General features: G+C 38.3%; 2 protein-coding genes and 1 long non-coding RNA gene across 7 annotated transcripts in view; 2 read left to right on the forward strand and 1 right to left on the reverse strand.

Moving 5' to 3' along the window:
* Positions 1 to 2,383, forward strand: part of LOC137491021 (NACHT, LRR and PYD domains-containing protein 3) — a 29,608-nt gene extending 27,225 nt beyond the window's left edge. For all 5 annotated transcript variants that reach the window (XR_015483969.1, XR_015483970.1, XR_015483972.1 and 2 more), the window contains one exon: positions 1 to 2,383. This exon is cut by the window's left edge. The gene's annotated coding sequence lies outside the window, so the exon portion shown is untranslated.
* Positions 1 to 15,214, reverse strand: part of LOC148682295 (uncharacterized) — a 560,329-nt gene that overhangs the window by 8,992 nt on the left and 536,123 nt on the right. The window lies entirely within an intron of this gene.
* Positions 5,043 to 15,214, forward strand: part of LOC137489658 (uncharacterized) — a 39,522-nt gene continuing 29,350 nt past the window's right edge. Inside the window, 7 exon segments of the mRNA XM_088650121.1 lie at positions 5,043 to 5,245; positions 6,131 to 6,242; positions 7,017 to 7,124; positions 10,277 to 10,381; positions 10,745 to 10,829; positions 14,193 to 14,388; positions 14,869 to 15,213. Of these exon segments, the coding sequence (XP_088506247.1) occupies positions 6,199 to 6,242; positions 7,017 to 7,124; positions 10,277 to 10,381; positions 10,745 to 10,829; positions 14,193 to 14,388; positions 14,869 to 15,213 (883 nt within the window). The 5' untranslated portion in view covers positions 5,043 to 5,245; positions 6,131 to 6,198.

Raw genomic sequence — 15,214 nt, forward strand, 5'->3', positions numbered from 1 at the left:
CCACATGTTCACAATGTCAGGCTTAACATGGCGGCTGGTCCTCAGCTAGAAGTTTTTCTATATTTAATTGTTTCCCTTTAACAATATGAACTTCACAGGGTGGAGAATACAGTGACGGGGTGAAGACCGTAACAGGGTTGAGGAGACACTTTCATTTCAATGTTAATTTGCTTTAATTAATGTGAAATTAAATCTAAGACTAAACTAAAACACTTCTTTACTTCAGTAAAATATTTAGGCATTGATCACACTGAGATGACATTAAACTTCATTAAACCAAACTACAGTCAGAATTCAGAACAGTGAAGTGCTGCAGGTAACTGGAGCGTTAGTAACCTTTACCAATGCTGATCAAGGCCTGTGTTCCCAAATATACTGCTGAACAGAACCTGCAGTGAACAGCAGCAACAGCTACATCATGACTAAACCTTTATTTCCTGGAACATCAAGAAAAACTGCAGCAGAAAACAGTCTTCTTAATAAAAACGCTTAATAATAATAATAACATTATACAGCCAGACGGGCTGCTCTGTGCTCTGAGTATTTCAGAAACTGCTGATCGACTGGGATTTTCACGCACAACCATCTCTAGGGGAGGAAATATCCAGTGAGCGGCAGTTCTGTGGGTGCAGATGCCTTGTTGATGCGGTCAGAGGAGAATGGCCAGACTGGTTCCAGCTGATAGAAAGGCAACAGTAACTCAAATAAGCACTCGCTACAACCGAGGTCTGCAGAAGAGCATCTCTGTACACACAACACGTCAACCTTGAGGCAGATGGGCTACAGCAGCAGAAGACCACCAGATATTCCTAAACCTTTTGACAGCTGAAGCCTCTTTATCTTTAATATTAATATGAATTCTTCCCTTAATGACCCCCTCTCTAAAGTTGGCTAATTGTAACATGACATAGAGATGAACAAATGAACTGTTTACATAACTAAAGTCTTTTTTTACTGCACATGTTCTGATTTGATCAGCTTTAACTCATGATGAACTCGTGACACATTCAATATAAAATCTGCTGCTGATAAGGGCGCTGTCGTAAATTCGACGTCTTATCAATTAGAAATTATCAGACCGGAGGTTTTGAATATCAGAAAATAGACTTTATTCTCCATAATAAAGCCGAGAAAGAGCAGAGCAGACCCCAGAGCATTCTGAAGTCTCTCCTGGACACCTTCTAAAGTCTCTCCTGCTCCTTCTCCTTTATTTATGTTTTTGACACACCCCTTTGTATCTCTTTTTAACTTTTGACCATTTTTGAATTGGTTTTCTAGTCTAAGGGGTCCTGCTATTCTTGGCTCTCAGCCCACTAGCTCATGTCAACAGAGATGTTACAGGTCTGTGTCAGCAACTGTTTTGACACCAAAGTTCTCTCTCCATAGATGCAACTTATGCAAAGGGATTAAGTGTTTACATACATTGTCATGAAAGCATAATCACTTGATAATATGTTACTCATTCTAACTTCTGACACATATAGGTTTATACAAGTATTTAACATATATAATCAGTGCTTTACATATTCAGTTATTCTACACATCAGTCACTCAGCCTTCTAGTGTTGCTCCTGTGCAGGCATACTCATCTTACACAGACATATCACTGTATTTTTACCACAGGCTGGCATGTTTGCTGCAAACACTTCATACATTTTGAGAAAAGAAAATTAACTGCTTTACACTTAGAAAACACTTCATACAGAGAGAATAAAATCTTCTTCAGCGCCATGTCTGAGATAAGATTGTGTCACAGTTTCAGTGGAAACACTGCTTCAAATATTCTCTCAGTGACTAAATAAAGTTATAGTCAGTATATATTTACTGAAATGTTCTTGATAAATTAGGAGACAATCTCAATCCTGTTACAAGATTACAACCCTGAAACAATGAGATGAGTGACGGGGTCGAGTGTGACGGGGTTGTGTCACTAAAACAAAATGGCCGCTGCTCTTCGTGTGGTTTAAGAGAGAAGGTCCACATGGCAGCAGTTAAACTAGAATATGTCATATTGTTTGGACATTAAGAAAACAGTCATACTCCATCTTAGTTTTACGTTACAGGGTTGAATTGTTAAGCTTGACCGTACCCTTCCTAACCATAATAAACCTCAAAGAAATTAAATGAATGAAAATATATCTTTCCTTCTTTTCCACCGTGCTGTTAAAGAGAGCTGAATGATGTCACTTCCTGTCTGTGATGTAACAATACATATAAATTGCTATAGGTGGAACAATGCTAGCGTAATAGGGTTGAGTTATATTGAGGGACAAACCTTTGTAGCCTGTTTTTCATTTAAAATAAATCTTATTTTTAATTGTATTTTTATTTATCACAAGAAAATAACTTGAATAAATAGTTGTAATACTGAAAAAATAATGTAGACACTGTGTGTATTTGATTAATTTGTTTCTCCATGCAATTTCAGAGAAGTGCCTCGGGGACATGACAGATAGCTTTGGTTTGTGACAGAAATGTTGAAAGTTCTCCCAGTTCTTCTTCTTTCTCACCACACATTTATGCATGTGTAAATAATGCTCCACACTTCCACAATCATTCCTCTGACTGTTAAAGCACATGTGAATCTCTTATAATCTCATCCACTTACTGCTTCAAGAAATCCAAGAGGCGAGGACTGGGACAAATGCAGTGTTTAGTTTACATCCACTAACATGGCCAGCAGGCCTCACTGATCTGGGCTACATCACTGTGTAAATGTTTTCTGCGTTGTGTTGAATTTATTTGAACCCTTTCAGAAACACATGGAGTCAGATGTGCTTCAGGCATTAGTGATGAGCCAGTCTAGTTCAAACACAATGACTCTGTGCTAGAAGACTGAGTACCTGTCTTACTTCTGTCCTCACAGATAAAACTGAACAGAATGCCACAAACTTAAAGCAGGACTTCCAGGACTGAGAGAAATAAACAACTATTAACTGAAGTGAAAGCACAAGCAGCCGGCATTTCTGTTGACATACAGTACATGAAGGGCTCTGTCCGTGAGAGCAATAGCCTTGACCCCCCAGTTCTGTGTTCTGCTCAGTTGGCTTCAGCTCTTCTGTGACTTTTCTTGACGACTCAGCATCATTCTACACTTTTTATACAAGCGAGCTTCCCCTGAAAGTAGATTTTATTACATTTTATTTAAGGCCTTGGTGCTTTCTGTCCAGCCAATATGTGTCCAGATGCAGTTTAATGTGCATGTCGATTGAACTCCTTCAGCATGAACCCATCAAAATAAGCGGAGTCAGCAGTGTGCTCTTCCTTCTGAAACATTACTCCATGCTCTTTCAGTTTAATGTGTTTATAATCTATTTATTTCATGAAAATGTTATTTATGAAAGTGTTTTTACCTTTTCTGTTAGATTAATACGATGAGCTTTAAACACTGACAGTTCTGAGATTTATAATGGCAACAAACTGCAACCAGCAGTTCTGGTTCAGGGTTTAGTGGCGGCTTTCTGAAGTGGAGCGAGGAAAATGTCCAGAACACATCAGCTGACGCCCGATCTCCATTCAGTTTAGAAACTCAAGAAATTAACAGTCGCCTCAGAGATCTAATGAAGCTGGAATATATTTATTATTCATTCATTCATTTTCTTTTTGGCTTAGTCTCTTTATTAATCAGGGGTCACCACAGCGGAATGAACCGCCAACTTATCCAGCACATGTTTCATGCAGCGGATGCCCTTCCACATGCAACCCATCTCTGGGAAACATCCAAACACACTCATACACTACTGACAATTTAGCCTATCCAATTCACCTGTACCTGTAATCTTTGCACTGTGGGGGAAACCGGAGCACCTGAAGGAAACCCATGCAAACGCAGGGAGAACACACAGAAACGCCAACTGACCCAGCCAAGGCTCGATCCAGCGAGCTTCTTGCTGTGAGGCGACAGCACTTCCTACTGTGCCACTGCGTCACCTTATCTGAAATCTTATATGCATAAATGTAAATATATTAAATGTGACCTTCTGTACTTTTATTTTGGCATCTCAGCGCTCACCCTGGGGCTGATGTGTTCAGACTCAGCATCAGTTGAACATCTTTAATCAGCCGCAGGTCATCTAGAGGAGCTTTAACACATGAGCTGTTCACACTTCTGTATGGTCTATATCAGAAAGAGGGATGATTGAGTTCTGCTGGAGACCTGCACATAGAGGAACACATGGACATCAGACTGCTGATCAATCTGCACAGGAGATAATGAAGAGAAGGAAGACAGATGATGGAGGAAAAGCTGAAATAAATCTATTATCAAGGGAAATATTGACAGAATGATGAGGAGTTTAGGATGAAGATAAGAGATGACATTTATATAACATTAAAATATTAGTGGAGACAAATAAACGTGTGTGTGAAACAGAGAGGAGGAAGTGATGTGAACTAGACTGAGGTGAGGACACACTCCACTAAACTCAACACTGACATTAATGGAGTTCAGGAACATGATCAATGTGGAAACTGTAGAGTTCTAGAGAACATGTTAGATTTGATGGAGGACATATGCAAGAGAAAAGTAAAGTGGCTGCAATGCAGTACTGGGAAACACCCAAACAGTCTCAGATTTACACAGATCAGGGTAAATTAAGTGAAGCTGAAGTCAAAACTATAATAAAGATACAGACAGAGAGTATAAGGCAGGAACACTGGGATATGAATGACTCAGGAAGACATCTGTATACAATCCAATCTGTGAAGGAAGAGAAATGGGGAATAATCGGAGTGAGGAAATGATCATAACTGCCTCAGAACAGCACATACAGGACTAAACAAGACACTGAGTTTATAGTGAAGCACACACATGATTTATACTCACATTGTAATCAGTATGAAACATGTGCAGCATGTAATAACAGAATGTCAAGATCATCAATACAAAAGACAAATATAAAGAGAAGTATTTATTAGATATAATCTTACATTTACTCTGGAAAATATAGTAGAGTCAACATATGGAAGCTACAACAATTCATGTCTGAAATAATCTGGTCTGTTAGAAAGAATTTACAATTTTAATCGGATTTCTTTGTTTAATCAGCGATTTATTTCCCTTGAATTTATGGTGAGATTTTCCCCGTGTCTCTCCATGTTAGAATCAGCCAGTCCAGCAGGAGGCGGTAAAGCACATTATAGTTTGACAACCGCCAAAATACTGAAGAAGAAGAAGTTGACAAACCGAAAGCGCCAAAGAGCTCACACGTGTTCCTGCTGCACAAGAGCGTCTGTACTTCTGCATGTGAGTTTAACACTTCTACATTAGGCTGATCTGTGGAGATGATCAAGGGTTTATATGTGTATTAGTGTGTTTAAAATCGTGATTTGTAGGACTGTCTGCTCCTGAAGTTTAAAGACTTAAACGCCGATTAAACACAGTCCAAACAAGGTCATTTCAACAATATAATGGGTTATATATTTTATCTCTTGAAAGTGGTTGTGCACTTCTATATCAGGTTGACTCGATAATTTCACATTATTCAGCACAAAATAAACTTTAAACAGAGTCAGGAAATCAAAAGTGAAAGAGCTTCCGATTAACTGTCCCCATCATTTCTTCCTCAAGCAAATGTGTAAATAGATCTGTTCAGCAATATTGTTAATTGCATTGGCATATTTATCTGATGTTTTCCCAGCATGCAGTAGTTGATCAAAAATCTATTTAGTTGATTATGACTGTATGTACACTAGCAGTGGAATTTACTGCGATGTGAAGGGGGGCCACCTGAAATCTTGCCTAGGGCGCCAAATTGGTTGGGGCCGGGCCTGCTGGTAAAGTTTCAATACTAACTAACTATTAAATAAGCAAATAAATAAATCAAAGTTAATAGCTGTCTAAAGCAGAAGTTATCTTGACAGACAAACTGCAGTAATGTTAATCATTTTATTGATATATGCTGTGAATGCAGTGAGATGACTGAGACTCAGTTTGTGGTCTCCCTCGTCATGTGGTCTGTTTCAGGAAGGTCTTGTTTGTGTTGTCCCTCATCATGTGGTCTGTTTCAGTAAGGTCTTGTTTGTGTTCTCCCTCATCATGTGGTCTGTTTGAGTGCAGTGTTGTTAGTGAAGTGAGCATTGATTGCTATAAAGTGTGCTGTTCTTCATCTCAGTATATTGTCATCTCCAGGTGATGGTGAGCGGCTGATTGTTTCCTGAAAGCTCTGCTAGTGTCTGCATTGGTGTTTTAGCTGCAGTATGGCAGAGGAGCGAGTAAAGGACTCTCTCTCAGAGAAACACAGGTATTGACTCTGTTTTTACACCATTATTTCAACACTTTCTCTGAAGAACAAAGACCAACAACAATGCACTTATTTGTGTTGCTATTGCCTGATCAAATGATGGACAAAGCTTCAGTTTACAGCTTCAGCAAATGTGTTTAGATCATTCTAGAGTACAGACAGCTTTACCAGAGCTCAATGTGTGTCATGCGCAGGGCCAGACGGAATCTGCGGGCGTTTTTTGCTATTTCTGTGGAGAATTTTGGTAAAAAATCTGTGGATTTCTGCGGAATGATTTTTGGAGTATCATGACTAAAACGTTAATATGTGAAATAAAAAATAATACCTTTCAAACTTTTATTTAATGTTTAAAATGCAAATCCAATAAGATTCACTTTATTTGGTAAACAAAGCAAGTGTCTCATATAATATCTCTACCAAAAGACTATAAATATGACTGTTCAAACTGCATTGTGCATAAATCTGATGAAAATGTTCATATTAGTCAATAATATTACTTTAATTAATAAAAAAAACTGAATAATACAGTTTTACACACATTTATTCAAGTAAATAAACATAATTAATGATAGGCTAAAAATCTGCGGAATTCTGCGTGCACAGATTTCGTGTGGGCCTAGTCATGTGTCTGTTTACCCATGATATCTGTGTAGCAGACCTGATCAGACAGACTTTCAGCCAACAATTAGTTTGTGCTGAATTACACTACACAAACTCATTCAACTCTTAAAGTTTGTCCTGCAGTTTATTCCTCTGGTGTGTTTGTGTGTTCAGTGTGAGATCAGGATCATGTGTGTCCAGCTCTGTGTCTCTGAAGAGTGACCAGTCTAAAGAACATCCTCTACCAAACTTCAGAGAGAAAACACCATCATCTGCACAAGGGTATGAATGATTCTTTTAATCGCGTGTCAGTCAATCTTCTAAAATCAATTTTTTTTTAACAATAAATAAAGTACCACAAATTCATAAAACTATTATTATCACCCCTTAGACCAGGGATGGGCAAACTTGATCGTCGAGGGCCGGTGTCCCTGCAGAGTTTTGTTCCAACACTAGTCAAACACACCTGAACAAACTAATCAGTGTCTTCAAGATCACTTGAACTCTATAGGGAGGTCTGTTTAAATAGAGTTGGAGCTAAACTATGCAGGACACTGGCCCTCCAGGATCAAGTTTGCCCACACCTGCCTTAGACAGTTTGTAAGGTAATTAATATTTAATTTTTTTGTGTTAATGCATTAGCCTAATGAAACTGATCTTACACCAAAACCCCCGTTAACCAGGTTTCCAACTATTTATAGACCTATTTAAGACCTTTTTAATGTAGACTAATATTAATATAATGACAAATGGCACCAAAACTTCAATTGTTGCTTTATTAAACTATAAAGAAAAATAAAATAAAATACAAGCTAACTTTGTTGTTATTTTTAGACATCCAAAACGTGAACATTAATTTCTAGTTCATAAGAAATAACCTTCTTGCAATACACAAGTGGCTCAGGTAGTGCAGCTCATCCTGGATGACACTTCAATGTGAACTGTGGCAAGAATCATATCGATCCTACCATCAGTAACGTTCTGCTGCCTGCAACATCCTCCAGCATAACTGGTGTGATGTGGGGTGGCATTTCTGATGCAGATGCAGTGTTCGCCAGAGATAGTCTGACTACCATTAGGTACCGAGATGAGATCCACAGACCCCTTGTAAGACCATATACCTGTGCCGTTGGGCTCTTCCTAAAGCAAGACAACGCTAGACTTCATGGGGCTGGAGTGCTATCTGTTCTTGCAAGACTAAAGCGTTGATTCTAGTGCAAATACAAGCATTTAAGGGTCTTCAGTTGTGTATTTTTCTTTTGTTAATACTCTTGCATCAAACACGCCTTGGTCCACTCTCTCACGCTACTCCAGCACTGCCTGACGAGGGGATTTACATTCAGACTAAGGCAACAAGTAAAACCTTCCTTGACTTCATGCTTTACTAAGTCACGTAGTGGTTCCCATATAAACTCTGAGGGAGTGTTAATTTTAACTCTAAGGTAGTTAAATCTACTATCTAAAATTTGCAGTGTGGTGCAAATACAACAAAAACAAGCATTTAAGTGTCTTCAGTTGTGTATTTTTCTTTTGTTAATACTCTTGCATCAAACACGCTTTGGTCCACTCTCTCACGCTACTCCAGCACTGCCTGACGAGGGGATTTACATTCAGACTAAGGCAACAAGTAAAACCTTCCTTGACTCAAGTCAATAACCTCTATCTCAACATGTATGAAGGAAGTAAAAACCTGCCATGTGAAAAACCGCACAGATCTTAGTTCGAACCGCGCTGTTCTTTTGGTTTGAACATGAGCAGAGGTGAGCAGCTGTAGCAATGAAAGTAAAAGGACCCGCCCCCATGACATCATTAATGGACCGAGTTGAAACCCAGACAGGCACTCAGGCAGCATAATACAGAGAGAGCTGCAAAGCACATCAAATGATTGATAAATGCCTTGTTGATGAGGTCAGAGGAGAATGGCCAGACTGGTTCCAACTGACAGAAAGGCAACAGTAACTCAAATAAGCACTCGTTACAACAGAGTTCTGCAGAAGAGCATCTCTGAATACACAACACGTCCAACCTTGAGGTGGATGGGCTACAGCAGCAGAAGAACAGAAGAGCTCCTGTCAGCTAAGAACAGGAAACTGAGGCTACAATTCACACAGGCTCACCAAAACTGGACAACAGAAGATTGGAGAAACGTTGCCTGCTCTGATGAGTCTCCATTTCTGCTGACACTTTCGGATGCTTGGCTCAGAATTTGGCCTCAGCAACATGAAAGCATGGATCCATCCTGCCTTGTATCAGCGGTTCAGACTGGTGGTGGTGGTGTAATGGTGTGGGGGAGATTTTCTTAGCACACTTTGGGTCCATTAGTACCAATTGAGCATCGTGTCAACACCAAAACCTACCTGAGTATTGTTGCTGACCATGTCCATCCCTTTATGAGCACAGTGTCTCCATCTTCTGATGGCTACTTCCAGCAGGATAACACCATGTCATAAAGCGTGAATCATCTCAGACTGGTTTCTTGAACATAACGATGAGTTCACTGTACTCAAAAGGCCTCCACAGTCACCAGAGTTCAATCCAATAGTGTAGCTTTGGGATGCGTTTATACAATAGTGCTGCAGCATGATCATGTGTATATAAAAAAGAAAATCAAACACGGAGAGTCTAAAAACTTTTGTATAAAGAACTACTTTCTTCTGCAGCTGACGTCAGAACAGCAGAAACCGTTTCTAGTTCTCTATTGTCACTTTGATAGTATTTTATTGTTTGAATGATTCTCTAGCGTAATGTGTAAACTGATGATAAAAAAGCTGATTTTGCTCCATTTAAGATTATAAGGCAGAACTGCATGAAATGCCATCAGTCTACAGCAATTTCTCTATTTCTCTGTTGCAAATTTATTAGACTTTGACTTAAGTAGACTTAAGGCAAACTTAAAGACTTATTATTTGGGTAGCACACATATTCTGAATGCCTTTGGCAGAATTCAAACGAGCCATTTTAATCTAGATTAATTCAGAGATTGGCAATTTTCATATATGTGTTTATCAACAAAATCTACATGTTTGATAACTCCAGAGATCCTTTGCCTTCCTGTGAGAGGCCAGGCATGAAAATTTAAGACTATTCTGCAAGATCAGAGACTCCATTTAGGAGCAAATAATGAACAATTTGAAAAGTGACATAAGAAATGCTTCATTAACTCCACTGAACACTGAAACTAATCTAACATCCATAATCAGTTGCTATAGGAAGAGGCAATACAAGTGAAGAATAAAGGTATAGCACTAGCTTATTGAGCTTATAGGAAATTATGAGTAATTAATCATTCATATTTCTCTAAGCTAATTTTGCTACAAAGACATTTAGGAGCACAGGGGCTGATGGGAAATGAAACCTTGTGCCCTCTAGTGTTCATAAGAGAGACTGCAGCAAGTGGTGATGTTCTTTTTCCTCTGGTGTGTTTGTGTGTTTAGTGTGAGATCAGGATCATGTGTGTCCAGCTCTGTGTCTCTGAAGAGTGACCGGTCTAAAGAGCGTCCACCAGACCTCAGAGAGGAAACGCCATCATCTGCTGAAAGGTATTCAGTGTTGTACATTATTGCTCACACATAGACTGTTTTGAATATATTAATCCAAATACATGCGCTATAGATGAAATAAATAAACTAAAATGGCCATAGTGTGCGTGTGTGTGTGTGTGAGTGAGTGAGAATGAGTCTATGGGTGTTTCCCAGTACTGGATTGCAGCTGTAAGGGCAGTCGCTGCGTAAAACGGAATAGTTGAAAGTTCATTCCGCTGTGGTGACCCCTGATAAATAAGGGACTAAGCTGAAGAAAAATTAATGAATATCTGTATACAGAACATGTATTATTTTCAGTGTTTGTAAGATGTATCTGTATGCGTTTGCCTCTATGATTACAGTAGTTTTATCTGTTAACAGTGATGAATATGAGTCAGCAGATTCAGGAGACGAGACTCTCTGGAGACACAAGAGTTTCACAGACAATCTCCGGTGGATCTTCCAGGTAGGAAAAACTAATTTTGAGTCATAAAATCAGTAAAATAACTCCATGAAAGACAGCAATATTTGTTCACAAGACTTTTGAGAACTGGATCTTGTAACCTGCTTGACCTGTCAGAATCTATGAAGGGTCATACATTAAGATATATTTTCTTTCTTGTTTACTTGTGATCGTGACTGAATTTCTTGTGATTTTGGAATCAGGGGAGGAGTCAAGGCAACAAAAGAAGAACAGGGAAAAAGACATTTGACACAATATAAACAAAATAACTTTAAACAATACGTCTCTTAACGTAACAATTTTTTATCGAAAATTGACTTCATATCACATTATCTGCAGGGACTGACTTTTGAAAGTTATAGTCAATCACTTGCAGAAAGGACACATTAAAGCATAAGCAGATCTTCATCATTCTTCATAATCTCATTCATTCATGCAGCAGCTTATTTTGAGCCATGCAGAACTGTGCTTTAAAATGGTGACGGTTGAGGGAATATTATTGTAAATAATGAGAGATAATATTATACATGAATAATAATAATGCATGTACATTAGTCATGAGTAGGGCAGGGTGATGCATTGACTATTAGCAATAATATTGGAATAAATTTGACAACATAGTAAAATTTGCATGCATTTTAAATATTTCAATATTACGCCCCCTTAAGCATTACCATACACACAAGAGACGTGAGGGAGGGTCTTTTTAAAAACATTTCTAAAATGCAGACTTAAGACGTCAAACAGCACAGTAGAAACAGCTGGGAGGAGATGATGAATTAGTCCCCAATAGAAACACACTCTGTAATTTCAGGTTTTCTGTGACACATTTGCCAGAGATGTTGACAGAAGACACAGAAAACGAAGGCACTCCCTGACAGTTGTACTAATTTTACAAGAACATATAGTTTAGTTGTAATTATGAATGTACACAAATAAAAATTATAATAACCTTTACTGTTCTGATCTGTGTTTTTTCCAATTAACATGATAAAAATGAATATTTCAGCTCTTTTTATGGAAATCTCTGGTGTGCATTACTCTCTTATAATTCAACAGACTAGAGTCAATTTCTTCATATATCAATTTAATAGACGTCTAAACACAGATGGCTTGGTTAAAACAAGATTACATTCTGTAAATGGGGACTAGTTTTGAACTATTAGGTTTTCAAATACACAGATCAGACAGATTTCACATGTAGGGTTGGTAACTACTTTTAATCGACTTAAGCTCTGCTTGAAGAGTCGCTAAATGTCACTAGGTGGCGTATGCATAAATTTGCATATCTGAATCAAAAAAAAAAATCAGCTGACACAGTGCAATGTCTGCTGCTTATATAGTCGTGATAAGGATTGATAAGCCATAAAAAATCAGACTCCTCCCAAACCTATTTTGTAAACGTGGTCCAGAGACATCTGCAGGGGAATTCACTATACTTTATATCTCTGCGTCCCAAATGGCACATGCTACACTGTGTACTTATGCACTTAAACACTGAAGAGTGATATATATATATATATATATGTAGTGTTGTTCCAAATGGAAACTAATGTGCTTTTTACTAAGCAGAAGTTCAAACTGTTTTCCTGATGACGTTTGACGGTTGCCATATTAGTGAAACAAATGACCAAACTACCAAATAATAACTGCCATGAGTATAACTGCATTCACCATCGGGAGGCGCTACAATCACTCTCACACTCATGTGTGCCCGATTGTTCTGCTAAGTGAGCAAAGCAGCGACATATAAGTTGAGTAACTGCTGCCAAATAATAAACTGATCAAATTTAAAACAAAGGAGAAGCAGAGATCTGACCGTACCAGGGAAACACCTCCCGCTCATGAGACTTTAGTCCAGAAGTTGTTTTGAGATGAAGTTGCTAAATCATTTGCAGTTGGTACTTTGAAAGGAACGGTACAGTACAGACCAATCACTGTATAAAATATGGACAACGCAACATTGCAACATTATTTTCCCAATAAATGCTTTGAAGGAAAAACGCCTCGTGACGGGCACAAACTGTGGTAAAACAATGCTGAAATTGGAGCCTGGGCAAGTGCAGAAGGACTGTCTGATGGAGCCAGAAGAGAAGTTTATTTTTTAGCCTCCGTTTTCATTTGGTTATTTTGATGCCTTCATCAAATCTGGCAAAGAGGAATTTACATTTATTTTAATGCTTATTAGGTGTTTTCAAATAAAAATCCAATGGTACGTGATGTGTATAAGTAATATATCACATTTACAGCTCTATTTGTTATTTAAGATGCGGTTTCTGGAACATTAATATTTTATAACAGTAAATTAAGTAGATTAACCACACACAACTCTCACTGCTACAGCGTGAAATCATTTCTACTTTGTGCACCTGAAGCGCGAGTGTGTCGGTCTGCTTGTGAGCCATGCATGCACCACTGCCAATATGCTCACGTCTCCAATGGAAATAATGTACTTGCGTGCAGAAACAATGCAATATGTCAACGGCTTGCTGCTATAGTTAATCCAATGTGCGTGCAACAGAAATGCGGCATTGAGAAGCCTTTAATGAATAAAAGTGGGGTTAATAGAGAAATCAGCTAATCATTGTGTCCCTGTTAACGATATAAGTGCACTGTGCAAAAGGCCTTTTCTACAAGCATATGCAAATGTTTTTAGCTGCTCGCACCACTCGCCTAATGTCAGGTGACTCATGCTCTGCACAGCCTTCATCTGCAGCTCGTGCTGTATTGAACAGACGCTCGTCATTTCATAACTATAGCAGCTGTTTTTAGACTAAAATAAATGTATTTTTGATGTCTTGGTCACACTATTTGGAGGGCCGGAACAAATTGTCTTTGGGGCCAGATTCAGTTCACGGGCCGCCAATTGAATGGCCCTGATTTAGATGTTTATTAGGTTAATCTGTTTCCCACAGCCGTTCAAATGTTGCATTTCAGACATCTGTCAGGTATTTGTTTCAAATTGCTCCTATGTGTAGGGCAGTCTCTTAAACATCTCATCCAAAGACTGTGTTTGGTTTTAGTGTGATTTTTGTCCTTTGTAGCTGTGAAATTTCATTTTTAATAACACATGAATGTGTGTGTCTGATGTGCAATACTTCCAGCTGTGTTGCGGCACTGAGTGATGCATCCGGTGTGTGACCCCCCTTAAGTGTAATGTGCTCAACCTGTTTGGATGTACTTTAACTGTGTGTTTACCTGAAATAAACTTTAAATGTTCATCAGCTAATCAGAATCAAGCATTTTACAGACTCATAGGATACTGTATTTTAATAAACTTTCATTATTGAGTAGGCTGTGGATGTATAGCTGTGTGTGAATGAATGTTTTGTTTAAATATTGTTCTTCTCTTTTCTTCACTCATAGAATCTTGAGAGTAAAATGTTTAGATTTCTAAAGAATGAACTGGAGAAATTTAAGAAAATCTTTCAAGATGAAAATAGACAAGAGTTGGTAAAGAACTTTAATGAAAACAGAAGCAGTATCACAGAAGCAGCTCTTGATCTCACACTCTTCTTCCTGAGAGAGATGAAGCAAGATCAAGCTGCTGATACTCTCCAGAGTAAGAGACTCATGGATACACCCACATGAAACCTGCAGATTTCCACAGATTGATAACCTGTCATTGAGTCTATTTATTTACCTGTGTAAATGTGTGTTCATTTATATTCATTCAGTTCATTAATTTCAGTAATATTGTTGCCTAATATGAAAATGTTCATGATTTATTTACAGTGTAGTTTGTAAAGTCATATTTTCTGTCCTTTAGTAGATCTGCTATAGAAGAGTTTTGTGCTTTGTTTACCAATTAAGTGGATCTAATTGGATTTGTATTGTAAACATGAAATATTATTATTTTTCAAGTTAGAAAGTTTTTTTTTCATATATTAAGTTTTTAGTTATGATACTACACAATTCTCCTCAGAAATAACAAAAAAAATGTCTGAAAGTTCTGTCTGGCCCTACTCATGGCGATCTGTCAGACTGTCACTTACAAATAAGTCAAGACTAAATCTCTCTGTTTCTTTGCTCCTGTGTTTAGATGAGCTGCTCTTCATTAATCAGCTTAAATGTAGCCTAAAGAAGAAATATCAAAGTGTGTTTGAAGGAATTGCTCAGCAAGGAGACTCCACACTTCTGAATAACATCTACACAGATCTCTATATCACTCAGGGTGCGAGTGAACAGGTCAACACTGAACATGAGATCAGACAGATTGAAGCTGCGTCCAGACGTCATCAGTTACTAGAGATACAGGTTGAATGCAAACATTTGTTTGAAGCAGCTGAACAAGACGAGCAGATCAGAACTGTCCTGACAAAAGGAGTTGCTGGCATCGGGAAATCAGTCTCTGTGCAAAAGTTTGTTCTGGATTGGGCTGAAGGGAA

This window comes from Danio rerio, chromosome 4 (genome assembly GCF_052040795.2).
Source record: "Danio rerio strain M-AB ecotype USA chromosome 4, GRCz13ab, whole genome shotgun sequence".
NCBI classification, from domain to species: Eukaryota; Metazoa; Chordata; class Actinopteri; order Cypriniformes; family Danionidae; genus Danio; species Danio rerio.